Source organism: Entelurus aequoreus, linkage group LG05, assembly GCF_033978785.1.
Source record: "Entelurus aequoreus isolate RoL-2023_Sb linkage group LG05, RoL_Eaeq_v1.1, whole genome shotgun sequence".
Taxonomy (NCBI): Eukaryota; Metazoa; Chordata; class Actinopteri; order Syngnathiformes; family Syngnathidae; genus Entelurus; species Entelurus aequoreus.
This window is the reverse complement of record NC_084735.1, coordinates 78,126,812-78,140,418: the sequence shown is the minus strand read 5'-3', so window position 1 is coordinate 78,140,418 and position 13,607 is coordinate 78,126,812. Positions and strand designations below refer to the sequence as shown.

At 36.1% G+C, this 13,607-nt stretch overlaps 1 protein-coding gene across 4 annotated transcripts in view; it reads left to right on the top strand.

Annotated features, from left to right (window-relative positions):
- capn5b (calpain 5b) overlaps positions 1-7,745 on the top strand; it is a 139,301-nt gene extending 131,556 nt beyond the window's left edge. For 3 of the 4 annotated variants that reach the window (XM_062048989.1, XM_062048990.1, XM_062048988.1), the window contains 4 exons: positions 1,302-1,498; positions 1,639-1,760; positions 1,816-1,967; positions 7,217-7,745. In XM_062048989.1, the coding sequence (XP_061904973.1) occupies positions 1,302-1,498; positions 1,639-1,760; positions 1,816-1,967; positions 7,217-7,399 (654 nt within the window). In that variant the 3' untranslated portion in view covers positions 7,400-7,745. The remainder of the gene's footprint in view (positions 1-1,301; positions 1,499-1,638; positions 1,761-1,815; positions 1,968-7,216) is intronic. The other variant, XM_062048991.1, reaches the window with a different exon arrangement.
- Positions 7,746-13,607: the final 5,862 nt, after the last annotated feature.

Genomic DNA, 13,607 nt, shown 5'->3' with positions numbered 1-13,607 from the left:
TTTTTTTTAAGTCTTACTGCCAAAAATGCTCGTCAAAAATTCTCTCAATGACAGGAATGCTGTTTTTAAGGACTATACAACAAAAGCACACTGCTGTTTTTGAGCACCTACTGCAAAAACACTAGTCAGAGATCGTCTATACACCAAAAGGACTCGTAATCTTTTAATGAACCTACTGCCAAAGCACTACTCAAAGATCCTCTATACAACAGAAGCACTTTGCTGTTTTTGAGGACCTACTTCTAAAACACAAAAATCCTCTATACGCCACAAATGTGTTTTTTTTTGGTTTTTTTTAAGTCTTACTGCCAAAAATGCTCGTCAAAAATTCTCTCAATGACAGGAATGCTGTTTTTAAGGACTATACAACAAAAGCACACTGCTGTTTTTGAGCACCTACTACAAAAACACTAGTCAGAGATCGTCTATACACCAAAAGGACTCGTAATCTTTTAATGAACCTACTGCCAAAGCACTACTCAAAGATCCTCTATACAACAGAAGCACTTTGCTGTTTTTGAGGACCTACTTCTAAAACACAAAAATCCTCTGTACGCCACAAATGTTTTTTTTTTGTTTTTTTTAAGTCTTACTACCAAAAATGCTCGTCAAAAATTCTCTCAATGACAGAAATGCTGTTTTTAAGGACTATACAACAAAAGCACACTGCTGTTTTTGAGCACCTACTGCAAAAACACTGGTCAGAGATCTTCTATACACCAAAAGGACTCGTAATCTTTTAATGAACCTACTGCCAAAGCACTACTCAAAGATCCTCTATACAACAAAAGCACTTTGCTGTTTTTGAGGACCTACTTCTAAAACACTAGTCCAAGATCCTCTATACAACAGAAGCACTCTGCTGTTTATGAGGACCTACTCTTAAAATCTTCTATACGGCAGAAGCACTCTGTTGTTTTTGAGGAAGTACTACAAAAACGCAAGTCAAAGATCCTCTATATGCCACAAATATCTTGCTGTTTTTAAGACCTACTGCCAGTGAAAGTATGCCCGTGAAAGATTCTCTCAATGCTGTTTTTAAGGACTATACAACAAAAGCACACTGCTGTTTTTGAGCACCTCCTGCAAAAATACTAGTCAAAGATCTTTTATACACCAAAAGAACTCACAAACTTTAAATGAACCTCCTGCCAAAGCACTACTCAAAGATCCTCTATACAACAGAAGCGCCTTGCTGTTTTTGAGGACCTCCTCGTAAAACCGAATGTGCAATCTGGATTTGGCTTTGACATGACAGCGCAGGTTTTGGTGCCTCAAACGTCTCCTGGCTGGTCCTGCAGGTGGAGCTCAACAGGAAGTACCGTATGCACTCGGCCCAGCAGAAGGTGGCGGGCTCCATCTACATCAACTCGCGCTGCGTCTTCCTCCGGAAGGAGCTGACGGAGGGTCGCTACGTCATCATTCCCACCACCTTTGACCCCGGGCAGCAGGGCGACTTCCTGCTCCGCGTCTTCACTGATGTGCCTTCAGACTGCAAGTAAATCTGCTATGCTTCCCGTCTCGTGTAAATCATCCCGAGTAAGCCTCTTAGCGAAGGCTTAGAGCAGCCCCCCCCCTCCTAGGTGAGGGCGACCTCTGGTGGACGCGTGGTGACGCGCAGGCCTTCTTTCCTCGCAGAGAGCTGACCCTGGACGAGCCTCCTCAGACGTGCTGGACGGGGATGTGTGGCTACCCCCAGCTGGTCACTCAGGTCCACGTTCTGAACGCCGAGGGTCTGCAGGGACAGGAGTCCAACGGAGGTAGCCGCCGCACCGCCGTCCTCTGGGAGGAGCCGATGGTCACTAATGGTGTCAGCGTCTGTTTCCGCAGCCGTCGACCCCTACGTGATCATCACCTGCGAGGGAGAGAGGGTTCGCTCGCCCGTCCACAAGGACACGCGCTCGCCCAACTTTGACATCAAGGGTCTGTTCTACCGCAAGAAGCCCAAAGAATGCGTCCACATCGAGGTAGGCCGCAGGTCTTCCTTCCTCCTAACTGTTCTCTTCATGGGAATCGAACCCGTGGCCCTTTGGTTACATATCACACACACATTCACACACTGACGGCGGGAGCTGCCATGCAAGGCACTAACCACCACCCATCAGGAGCAAGGGTGAAGTGTCTCGCACAAGGACACAACGGACGTGACTAGGTTGGTAGAAGGTGGGGATCGAACCAGGAACCCTCAGGTTGCTGGCACGGCCACGCCGTCCCCAATCTTCATTAGTCCTTTTTTCCTCCCATTCCTGTAAATGACCATTCTCTGTCGGCCAATCAGACTCCAGCTCCGCCCCTTCAGGCATCGTCCTAAGTGGCATGGTACTAATTTAAAGATGGCTACCTAACAGTTTCAGATATGAAGTAGGAATCAACAACTTTTTGGTAGAGCAATTACTCGAATGGTGTAAGGGTACACGGGTTCGATTCCCAGCCAGGGCAATGCCAATGCTAGTCCCAGGCCCAGATAAATGTAAGGGTTGCGTCAGGATGGGCAAACGAAACCATTGAGTTGCTATGGCGACGCTGAACAACATTTGGGGCACCAATTGTACAGGTGTGGTAACTTCTTCTCAAAATGACGTTATTTGTGTAGTGTGACTTTTTTTTTTTGCTGCCAAAATATTGATTCTTTTTTCTCCTAAAATTATGTTATTATTTCGTTAATTCCAACCTTTTTTCATGAAAAATTCAGCTTTTTTGCTTGATATTAAGATCCTATTTTCATAAAACTACAACTTAGCATAGTTACAACTTTATTTTTATATTAGTTTTTTCCTACTAAATGACAACTTTTTTTTATCCTAAAATTACGACATTATTTTTGTAAAATGACAACATTTTTCACGAAAAATTCAGACTTTTTAAAATTAGAAATATGACTTCTACGACGCTGAATTACGATTCTTTATTATTACGAGTGTTTTCTCGCAAAATTCCAACATTTTAAAATTTGAATGACTTCTTCTCTGCCAAAATAACAACCTTTTTCTCATACATTTACACGGATATCCTCGTAAAATTCCTACTTTTACTTTCTCGTAAAAGTACAAGCTCTCAAAATTCAGACTTTGAAACTACTTTTAAAGCAGATTAATATTTGAATATGAATAAACAGGTGTGCTAACTTTTTCTCAAAATTGCGACTTTATTTTTGTCCTATCACTTTTTTCCTGCTAAATTACTGCTTCTTTTTCTCTTGTAAAATTAATGTCGTTCTTTGCATAATTCTAATAAAATCTCTTAAAATTCCGACTTTTTTGCTTGATATCGGGGTCCTTGTCAAAATTACGACTTTATTTTTATAATGTTACTTTTTTCCGCTAAATTACAACTTTTTTCTTAAAATGACGACATTATTCTCTTAAAATTACAACTTTTCTTTTTTTTACGAGAAGTATGACTTTTACTACACTAAATTACGATTTGTTTGTCGTAATAATACGAGGGCTTTTTCGCCAAATTCCTACATTTTGAAGTTCCGAAGAATAAAGATCCAACTGTTTTTTCATAGCAATACGACTTCTTCTCTGCAAAATAACAACCTTTTTCTCATACATTTACACGGATATCCTCGCAAAAATCCTACTTTTACTTTCTCGTAAAACTACAACCTCTCAAAATTCGGACATTATTTTAGTAATATGACTTTTTTTTGGTCCCATTTCACTCCTGTTACCACCCTGAAGTAACCATTCTCAGTCGACCAAAGCAGATTAATATTTGAATATGAATAAACAGGTGTGCTAACTTTTTCTCAAAATTGCAACTTTATTTTTGTCCTATTACTTTTTTCCAGCTAAATTACTGCTTCTTTTTCTCATGTAAAATGAATGTCGTTCTTTGCATAATTCTAATAAAATCTCTTAAAATTCCGACTTTTTTGCTTGATATCGGGGTCCTTGTCAAAATTACGACTTTATTTTTATAATGTTACTTTTTTCCGCTAAATTACAACTTTTTTCTTAAAATGACGACATTATTCTCTTAAAATTACAACTTTTCTTTTTTTTACGTGAAGTATGACTTTTACTACACTAAATTACGATTTGTTTGTCGTAATAATACGAGGGCTTTTTCGCCAAATTCCTACATTTTGAAGTTCCGAAGAATAAAGATCCGACTGTTTTTTCATAGCAATATGACTTCTTCTCTGCAAAATAACAACCTTTTTTCTCATACATTTACACGGATATCCTCGCAAAAATCCTACTTTTACTTTCTCGTAAAACTACAACCTCTCAAAATTCGGACATTATTTTAGTAATATGACTTTTTTTTGGTCCCATTTCATTCCTGTTACCACCCTGAAGTAACCATTCTCAGTCGACCAAAGCAGATTAATATTTGAATATGAATAAACAGGTGTGCTAACTTTTTCTCAAAATTACGACTTTATTTTTGTCCTATTACTTTTTTCCTGCTAAATTACAGCTTCTTTTTTCTGGTGTAAAATGATGTCGTACTTTGCATAATTCTAATAAAATTCCGACTTTTTTGCGTGATATCGGGGTCCTTGTCAAAATTTTACGACTTTATTTTTATAATTTTTCTTTTTTCCGCCAAATTACAACTTTTTTCTTAAAATGACGACATTATTGTCTTAATATTACAGCTTTTTTTTCCACTAGAAATATAATTTTTACTACACTAAATTCCAATTTGTTTCTCGTAATAATACAAGGGCTTTCTCTGCAAATTCCTACATTTTGAAGTCCCGAAGAATAAAGATCAGACTGTTTTTTCATAGCAATACGACTTCTTCTCTGCAAAATAACAACCTTTTTCTCATACATTTACACGGATATCCTTGCAAAAATCCTACTTTTACTTTCTCGTAAAACTACAACCTCTCAAAATTTGGACTTTATTTTAGTAATACGACTTTTTTTTGGTCCCGTTTCATTCCTGTTACCACCCTGAAGTAACCATTCTCAGTCGACCAAAGCAGATTAATATTTGAATATGAATCAACAGGTTTTGCTTACTTTTTCTCAAAATTACGACTTTATTTTTGTCCTATTACTTTTTTCCTGCTAAATTACTGCTTCTTTTTCTCTTGTAAAATTAATGTCGTTCTTTGCATAATTCTTAAAAAAATCTCATAAAATTCCGACTTTTTTACGTGATATCGCAGTCCTTGTCAAAATTACGACTTTATTTTTATAATGTTACTTTTTTCCGCTAAATTACAACTTTTTTCTTAAAATGACGACATTATTCTCTTACAATTACAACTTTTTTTTTTACTAGAAGTATGACTTTTACTACACTAAATTACGATTTGTTTGTCGTAATAATACGAGGGCTTTTTCGCCAAATTCCTACATTTTGAAGTTCCGAAGAATAAAGATCCGACTGTTTTTTCATAGCAATACGACTTCTTCTCTGCAAAATAACAACCTTTTTTCTCATACATTCACACGGATATCCTCGCAAAAATCCTACTTTTACTTTCTCGTAAAACTACAACCTCTCATAATTCGGACTTTATTTTAGTAATATGACTTTTTTTTGGTCCCATTTCATTCCTGTTACCACCCTGAAGTAACCATTCTCAGTCGACCAAAGCAGATTAATATTTGAATATGAATCAACAGGTGTGCTAACTTTTTCTCAAAATTACGACTTTATTTTTGTCCTATTACTTTTTTCCTGCTAAATTACTGCTTCTTTTTTCTGGTGTAAAATGTCGTACTTTGCATAATTATAATAAAATTCCGACTTTTTTGCGTGATATCGCAGTCCTTGTCAAAATTACGACTTTATTTTTATAATGTTACTTTTTTCCGCTAATTTACAACTTTTTTCTTAAAATGATGACATTATTCTCTTAAAATTACAACTTTTCTTTTTTTTACGAGAAGTATGACTTTTACTACACTAAATTACGATTTGTTTGTTGTAATAATACGAGGGCTTTTTCGCCAAATTCCTACATTTTGAAGTTCCGAAGAATAAAGATCCGACTGTTTTTTCATAGCAATACGACTTCTTCTCTGCAAAATAACAACCTTTTTTCTCATACAATTACACGGATATCCTCGCAAAAATCCTACTTTTACTTTCTCGTAAAACTACAACCTCTCAAAATTTGGACATTATTTTAGTAATATGACTTTTTTTTGGTCCCATTTCATTCCTGTTACCACCCTGAAGTAATCATTCTCAGTCGACCAAAGCAGATTAATATTTGAATATGAATCAACAGGTGTGCTAACTTTTTCTCAAAATTACGACTTTATTTTTGTCCTATTACTTTTTTCCAGCTAAATTACTGCTTCTTTTTCTCATGTAAAATTAATGTTGTTCTTTGCATAATTCTAATAAAATCTCTTAAAATTCCGACTTTTTTGCTTGATATCGGGGTCCTTGTCAAAATTACGACTTTATTTTTATAATGTTACTTTTTTTCCGCTAAATTACTGCTTCTCTTTCTCTTGTAAAATGATGACGTTCTTTGCATAATTATAATAAAATCTCATAAAATTCCGACTTTTTGAAGTTCCAAAGAAGTCTTTTTTGCGTGATATCGGGGGTCCTTGTCAAAATTACGACTTTATTATCATACGACTTTATTTTTATATTTTATACTTTTTTCCGCTAAATTACAACTTTTTTCTTAAAATGACGACATTATTCTATTAAAATTACAACTTTTTTTTTTTTTTAACGAGAAATAGGACTTTTACTACACTAAATTACGATTTGTTTGTCGTAATAACACGCGGGCTTTTTCGCCAAATCCCTACATTTTCTTATTGCCATTCCAGCTTTCTTCGTGTTGTACACAAATTTAGGGGGTTCGACCGGATCGCCGTGGAATTTAGTACTCACCTTCCGGGGACGTACCAGCACAGGTGTGCCAACTTGGAGCTAGGTTGGTTGAAAAACACTGCCGCCTTCGTTTAAAAAGGGGCGGGACTTAGCAGACAAATTGTCCATAAGCTATTGACTTTGACAATATCTGTGTTACATATGCTACGCCAAAGCATTTCGACCACAACCCAAAGTGGGCACCAAATATGCAACTCTAGACGACAACTCCAATCAATTGATTAATCGCGCCTATTTCTCCGCTTCATCAGCTGTTTCTCTTTGGGCTAACGATCTTTCAAGCTACAATTCCACTCCATCTTATTTCCCTTTTCTCCTTTTTCCCCTCTTTCCTTGCTGCTTCTGTCCCGCGCTCTCTCGGGGGCTTGCTCTTTGGGATCAGATCTACAACAAGAACATGATCGTGGACACCTTCCTGGGCCAGGTGGTCATGTTCAGCGACCCTAACGAGCGGCAGGAGCAGCACACGCTCCACCTGCGCGACAAAGGCAACCGCCAGGACAACGACCTCCCGGGCACGCTCACTGTGCGCCTCATCACCTCCACCACGCTCACCAACATCTGACCGCCGTTCCTCTACATGGACTTTTTAATGGCCTTTTACGTCAATCTCTTCACTCCGTGTCGCTGCTGCAGGTCTTATTCTTATTCTCATTATTATTATTATTATGAAGTATAATTCAAGTTGCCTACAGCAACTCAAAAAAAAAAAAAAAAAAAGAGTGGCCAAAACGGAACAGCTTTCTTTTTTTTAGGGTGCGTTCACACTTGTCAGGTTTGGTTCGGTCAAATGTGATCGTGATTGTGCACCAAACATGCGGACCGAGACCAATATCTCGCTTGCAAGTGAACTCTGGTGCGGTTCTGTTCTCTTGTTAGTAATATCAAGACGCTGTTATTGTAAAACTACGACTTTTGTAGTATCAATCAATCAATCAATCAAAGTGTATTTATACAGCCCTTAATCACAAGTGTCTCAAAGGGCTGCACAAGCCACAACGACATCCTCGGGTCAGATCCCACATCAAGGCAAGAAAAAACTCAACCCAATGGGATACAATGAGAAACCTTGGAGGGGACAGCAGATGGGTGTCGAGTGGATCTAGTTCTGGGGTCACCGACCTTTTTGAAAGCAAGAGCTACTTCTTGGGTAGTGATTAATGCGAAGGGCTACCAGTTTGATACACACTTAAATAAATTGCCAGAAATAGCCAATTTGCTCAATTGACCTTTAACTCTATGTTATTATTAATAATTAATGATATTTACACTTAATTGAACGGTTTAAAAGAGGAGAAAACACGAAAAAAATGACAATTAAATTTTGAAACATAGTTTATCTTCAATATCATTTAATTTCAACCGGAAAAAAGAAGAGAAAAACTAGCTAATTCGAATCTTTTTGAAAAAATTCAAAAAAGGATTTATGGAATATCATTAGTAATTTTTCCTGATTAAGATTAATTTTAGAATTTTGATAACATGTTTTAAAAAGGTTAAAATCCAATCTGCACTTTGTTAGAATATATAACAAATTGGACCAAGCTATATTTCTAACAAAGACAAATCATTATTTCTTCTAGATTTTCCAGAACAAAAATTTTTAAAGAAATTCAAAAGACTTTGAAATAATATTTAAATTTGATTCTACAGATTTTCTAGCTTTGCCAGAATATTTTTTTTGAATTTTAATCATAATAAGTTGGAAGAAATATTTCACCAATATTCTTCGTCAAAAAAACAGAAGCTAAAATGAAAAATTAAATCAAAATGTATTTATTATTCTTTACAATAAAAAAGATAAATTTACTTGAACATCGATTTAAATTGTCAGGAAAGAAGAGGAAGGAATTTAAAAGGTAAAAAGGTATATGTGTTTAAAAATCCTAAAATAATTTTTAAGGTTGTATTTTTTTCTCTAAAATTGTCTTTCTGAAAGTTATAAGAAGCAAAGTAAAAAAATAAATGAATGTATTTAAACAAGTGAAGACCAAGTCTTTAAAATATTTTCTTGGATTTTCAAATTCTATTTGAGTTTTGTCTCTCTTAGAATTAAAAATGTCGGGCAAAGCGAGACCAGCTTGCTAGTAAATAAATACAATTTAAAAAATAGAGGCAGCTCACTGGTAAGTACTGCTATTTGAGCTATTTTTAGAACAGGCCGGCGGGCGACTCATCTGGTCCTTACGGGCTACCTGGTGCCCGCGGGCACCGCGTTGGTGACCCCTGATCTAGTTAATAGTGTGAGAGTCCAGTCCATAGTGGCCCTAGCTGATGCACAGATGAGTGGTCCACCCCGGGTCCCGACTTTGAACAGCTAGCGCCTCATCTGTGGTCACCTGATAACGTCTCCACGCAGGAGAGGGGGGAAGAGCGGAAAAGAGACAGCAGATCAACTGGTCTAAAAGAGGGTATATTTAAAGGCTAAAGTATACAAATGAGTTTTAATATTCATACTAAAAAAATTGTAATATGACTTTTTATTCTCACAATTTTTTTTTCACAAAATTCTGTTTTTTTTACATGATATTAAAAACTTATTCTCATAAAAACTACACTTGCCAAAATGACAACTTAATTTTTAAAATATAACTTTTTTTCCTGATAAATTACAACTCTTTTATCCTAAAATGGTGACATTATTGTCGTAAAATTACAAGGTTGTCCATGCAAAAGTCACACTTTCCACTTTTTTCACGTTATATTAAAACGCTATTCTCAGAAAATTCTTCCTTTCTTTACGAGATTTGAAGATGCGAGTCTCTTAAAACTAAAACTTGTGAAAATTACGAAATAAAATGACAAATTACGGCTTTTTTCCCCTGTAATATCACGGGGTTCTTCTTACAAAATTCTTACCGGTGCCTCGTAGAATTCCAAATTTCTTCTCATAATGTTAACGTGATATTTGTGCAACATTTTTTATCGTTATTATTGTCGTAAAATTACACCTTTTCTCGAGAAATCTATACTTTAAAAAAAGACTTATTTCCTGCTAAATTACCCAAAAAATTCTCGTAACAATACAAGATTATCATCTTCTCACAAGAAAAATCACTTACTATGTATGATTTTTAAATGCTATTCTCATAAAACTACAACTTCTCAAAATTATGACTTATTTTGTTTATAATTACACAATATATTTTATAATTATGATTATTAGGGCTGTGAATCTTTGTTTACCACATGATTCGATTCGATTCTTGGTTGTAGTAATCTGATTCAGAATTGAGTCTCAATTTAAAACGATTCTTAAGTAAAAATGTATACTTTTTTAATAACTTTGAGTGCCAGTTCTCTGATTAACAGCTCTGATAATGTTCTATATTACTTAAAAGAAAACTGGTCCTGTTTGATAAGATTCTACCTAAACATTTACTTTTGGAAGAAGAAGAAAATTATTTTTTATTTTTTATTTTTTTGTAATCGATTTTTGAATGCAGCTGAGATAGGCTCCAGCACCACCCGCGACCCTGAAAGGGACAAGCAGTAGAAAATGGATGGATGAATTTTTTTTTAATCGATTTGGAATCGTTACACATAAGAATTGCAATTCATTTAAAAATCTATTTTTTTTGACACCCCTAATAATTATATTGCTTAAGACTTAGACTTAGGCAAACTTTATTGATCCACAAGGGAAATTGTTCCAAACAGCAGCTCAGTTACAAAGGATGGAAAGGATAAGGATTGAAAGGATAATGCACACAAGGGCACAAAAAGAGGGCGAAAACAAAAGGTATAAAGTAGACTAAAAATCTACCATAGTAGCAATATGAGATTTAACATGTATGTAACATTTACATATTATATACACAGTATATAATATATACTGATATATTATTATATGATATTATATTAATATATAATATATAACAAATCCCAATTACCATGTACAATATTACAGTACATGTAACAGCTGCAGCAAAAAAAAGGGCAGCATAAAATAAGGAGTAGATCCAGCAGAAAATATACATTATAAACAAAGAGAGGTAGCTAACATAGAAGCGGTCAGGTAATAGACAGATATCATCTATTCCTGTATGGCGAGTGATTATACAGCTGATTATTGAAACTGTTCAACTTTCTAATAATAAATAAATACAATATTACATTATTTTTGTAAAATTACAATCCTATTAGTTTCAGACTTTTTCCCCCCATTGTAATATGACTTTGTTTCCTGCAAAATGACTTTTCCCCCATTATGTCAACACGCTATTTTCACAAAATTCCAACATTTTTGATTTTATAAAAATCCAATTCCCTCTGCGTAATTTAAAAATCTTATTTTTGTAAAACTACAACATCTCCAAATTGCGCCCTTATTTTTTCCCCTGCTAAATTTCTCTTAAAAGTACAACTTTTGTAATGAAATTCCACTTTTTCTTTTAATAAAGACAACTTGTCTCTGGTAATACAACACGCCGTGGGCTTTCTCGTGAAATTCCAACTTCCATAATGTGGATAATATGCGATAAATGTGATCCTACTTCCCAAAACTCTGCTGAAATTTTTTATTGAGAAATTATTTATATTATATATATATATATATATATATATATATATATATATATATATATATATATATATATATATATATATATATATATATATATATATATATATATATATATATATATATATATTAATATATATATATATATATATATATATATATATATATATATATTAATATATATATATATATATATTATATATTGTTATTATATACAATTATTTTCTGATTAAAACAAATTATTACTTCTTTTTTTATGTACTGTTGCAACATTTTTCCTGTGAAAGTCCTTATTTTCTCATAAAATTCTGTTTTTTTTCTCATAATATTAGAATGTTATTCTCGTGAAATTAAGTTTAAAAAAACCAAACAAAACGTATCTGATTTTTTTCATAATGTGGCTTTTTCACGCTGAATTGTGACTTTCTTCTCATAATCAAACGACGCTGTTCTCATTCAACTACAACTAGTTTTCGTCAAATTCCGGGATTGTTATTTCTGTAATAATTATTTGGAGTTCACTTCCAAGCGATCTGAGGGCGCGTTCACACTTGTCAAGTTTAGTTATTTCAATTAAACGTAACTCTGGTGCTCTGCTAGTGCGGTTTGTTGGGTTAAATGTGAACCCGATGGCCTGTTCCAATCTCTACCTTGCAAGTGAACTCTCCTGAGCTTTACTTTCTGCACAATTCCGTTGTTTACTGCGCAGCCTTCGGTCACATGACACGAGTACCAGTGTGAACGCTAACCGCTCCAAAGTATCTGTTCGTGGTCGTTGGTTCCGGACCAGAGAACTGAACCGCAAGTGTGAAGGCAGCCTGCATCACATGACGTGCACAGGCGGACATTTGTGCACTCCCATGCATGTGCCAACGTTTCCAAGGGCTATGCATCGCCTTAAAGCTGCGTCTGTCTCGCGCCGAGCTCCTTGTCTACCGGTCGCCCTTCGCCATGTCTGTTTGGATGGACGCCATCTTGGTTGGCCCCGCAGCGTCCTCTCGCCGCCCTGGGCGAGCATGCACCATCGTCTTGACCTGTCAAAACCTCGCCTCCGGTCTTCCGTCTCTACGCCGGTCGCTATGGACGACATCCGACAATCGCATGGCTTCAAAAAAAAAGAAAAAGGATGTTTTGCCCGCGTCGTAGCTTAGCGGCCGGCGTTCGTCGTCCTTTTCACCCTGAACAAGTGCTTTACGGGACCAGAGACCAGCCAGCCAAATCCCGCTTTTTTGTGTCCCGCTCAGAAGGGCCCCCGGCCTAAAGAGAGAAAGCTCAGCCCCCCCCCCTGTACTACATCATCTACGTAACGGCAACACCACTGCCCGACCCTCAAGTCTCTGACCTGAGACGCAGCAGGCCCATAAACACTTTGTGTGTACTTCTTCTTCTGAAATGTTTGTCATGGCTGCAGGAAAAGGTGTGCGGAACGTACGTTGTTGGCGAGACACACCTTCAATCTGTCGTTGTTTGTCTTCGCAGAACGAGGGGACAACCTTCCCAAACTAACAGTGCCATCTCGGTCCTCGTTTGAGCCCTTTTTGCATGGATTTTGCATATTGGACCAACTATCTCTGGTACTTTGCATTGTGAGGAGTTTCATGTGTGGCACTTGACTCCACTGTGGAGGTCCCTTATTATGCTTTTCTAACTTATCTTTCATACTGTATGTGTCCATATGAGCACCAAACGTGAGAAAAATGACAGCAAACAGCAGTAGGGGTGTCCAGATCCAAGATTTATATGAAATATCGGTCCGATATCAGCAAAAAAAACAAGGATCTCGGCTTGCATCTAAAATCTCTGATACAAGTTATTTTCTGTGAAGAACATATATCTGAATACCGTATTTTTCGGAGCATAAGTCGCTCCGGAGTATAAGTCGCACCGGCCGAAAACGCATAATAAAGAAGGAAAAAAACACATATAAGTCGCACTGGAGTATAAGTCGCATTTTTTGGGGAAATGTATTTGATAAAACCCAACACCAAGAATAGACATTTGAAAGGCAATTTAAAATAAATAAAGAATAGTGAACAACAGGCTGAATAAGTGTACGTTATATGACGCATAAATAACCAACTGAGAACGTGCCTGGTATGTTAACGTAACATATTATGGTAAGAGTCATTCAAATAACTATAACATATAGAACATGCTATACGTTTACCAAACAATCTGTCACTCCTAATTGCTAAATCCCATGAAATCTTATACGTCTAGTCTCTTACGTGAATGAACTAAATAATATTAT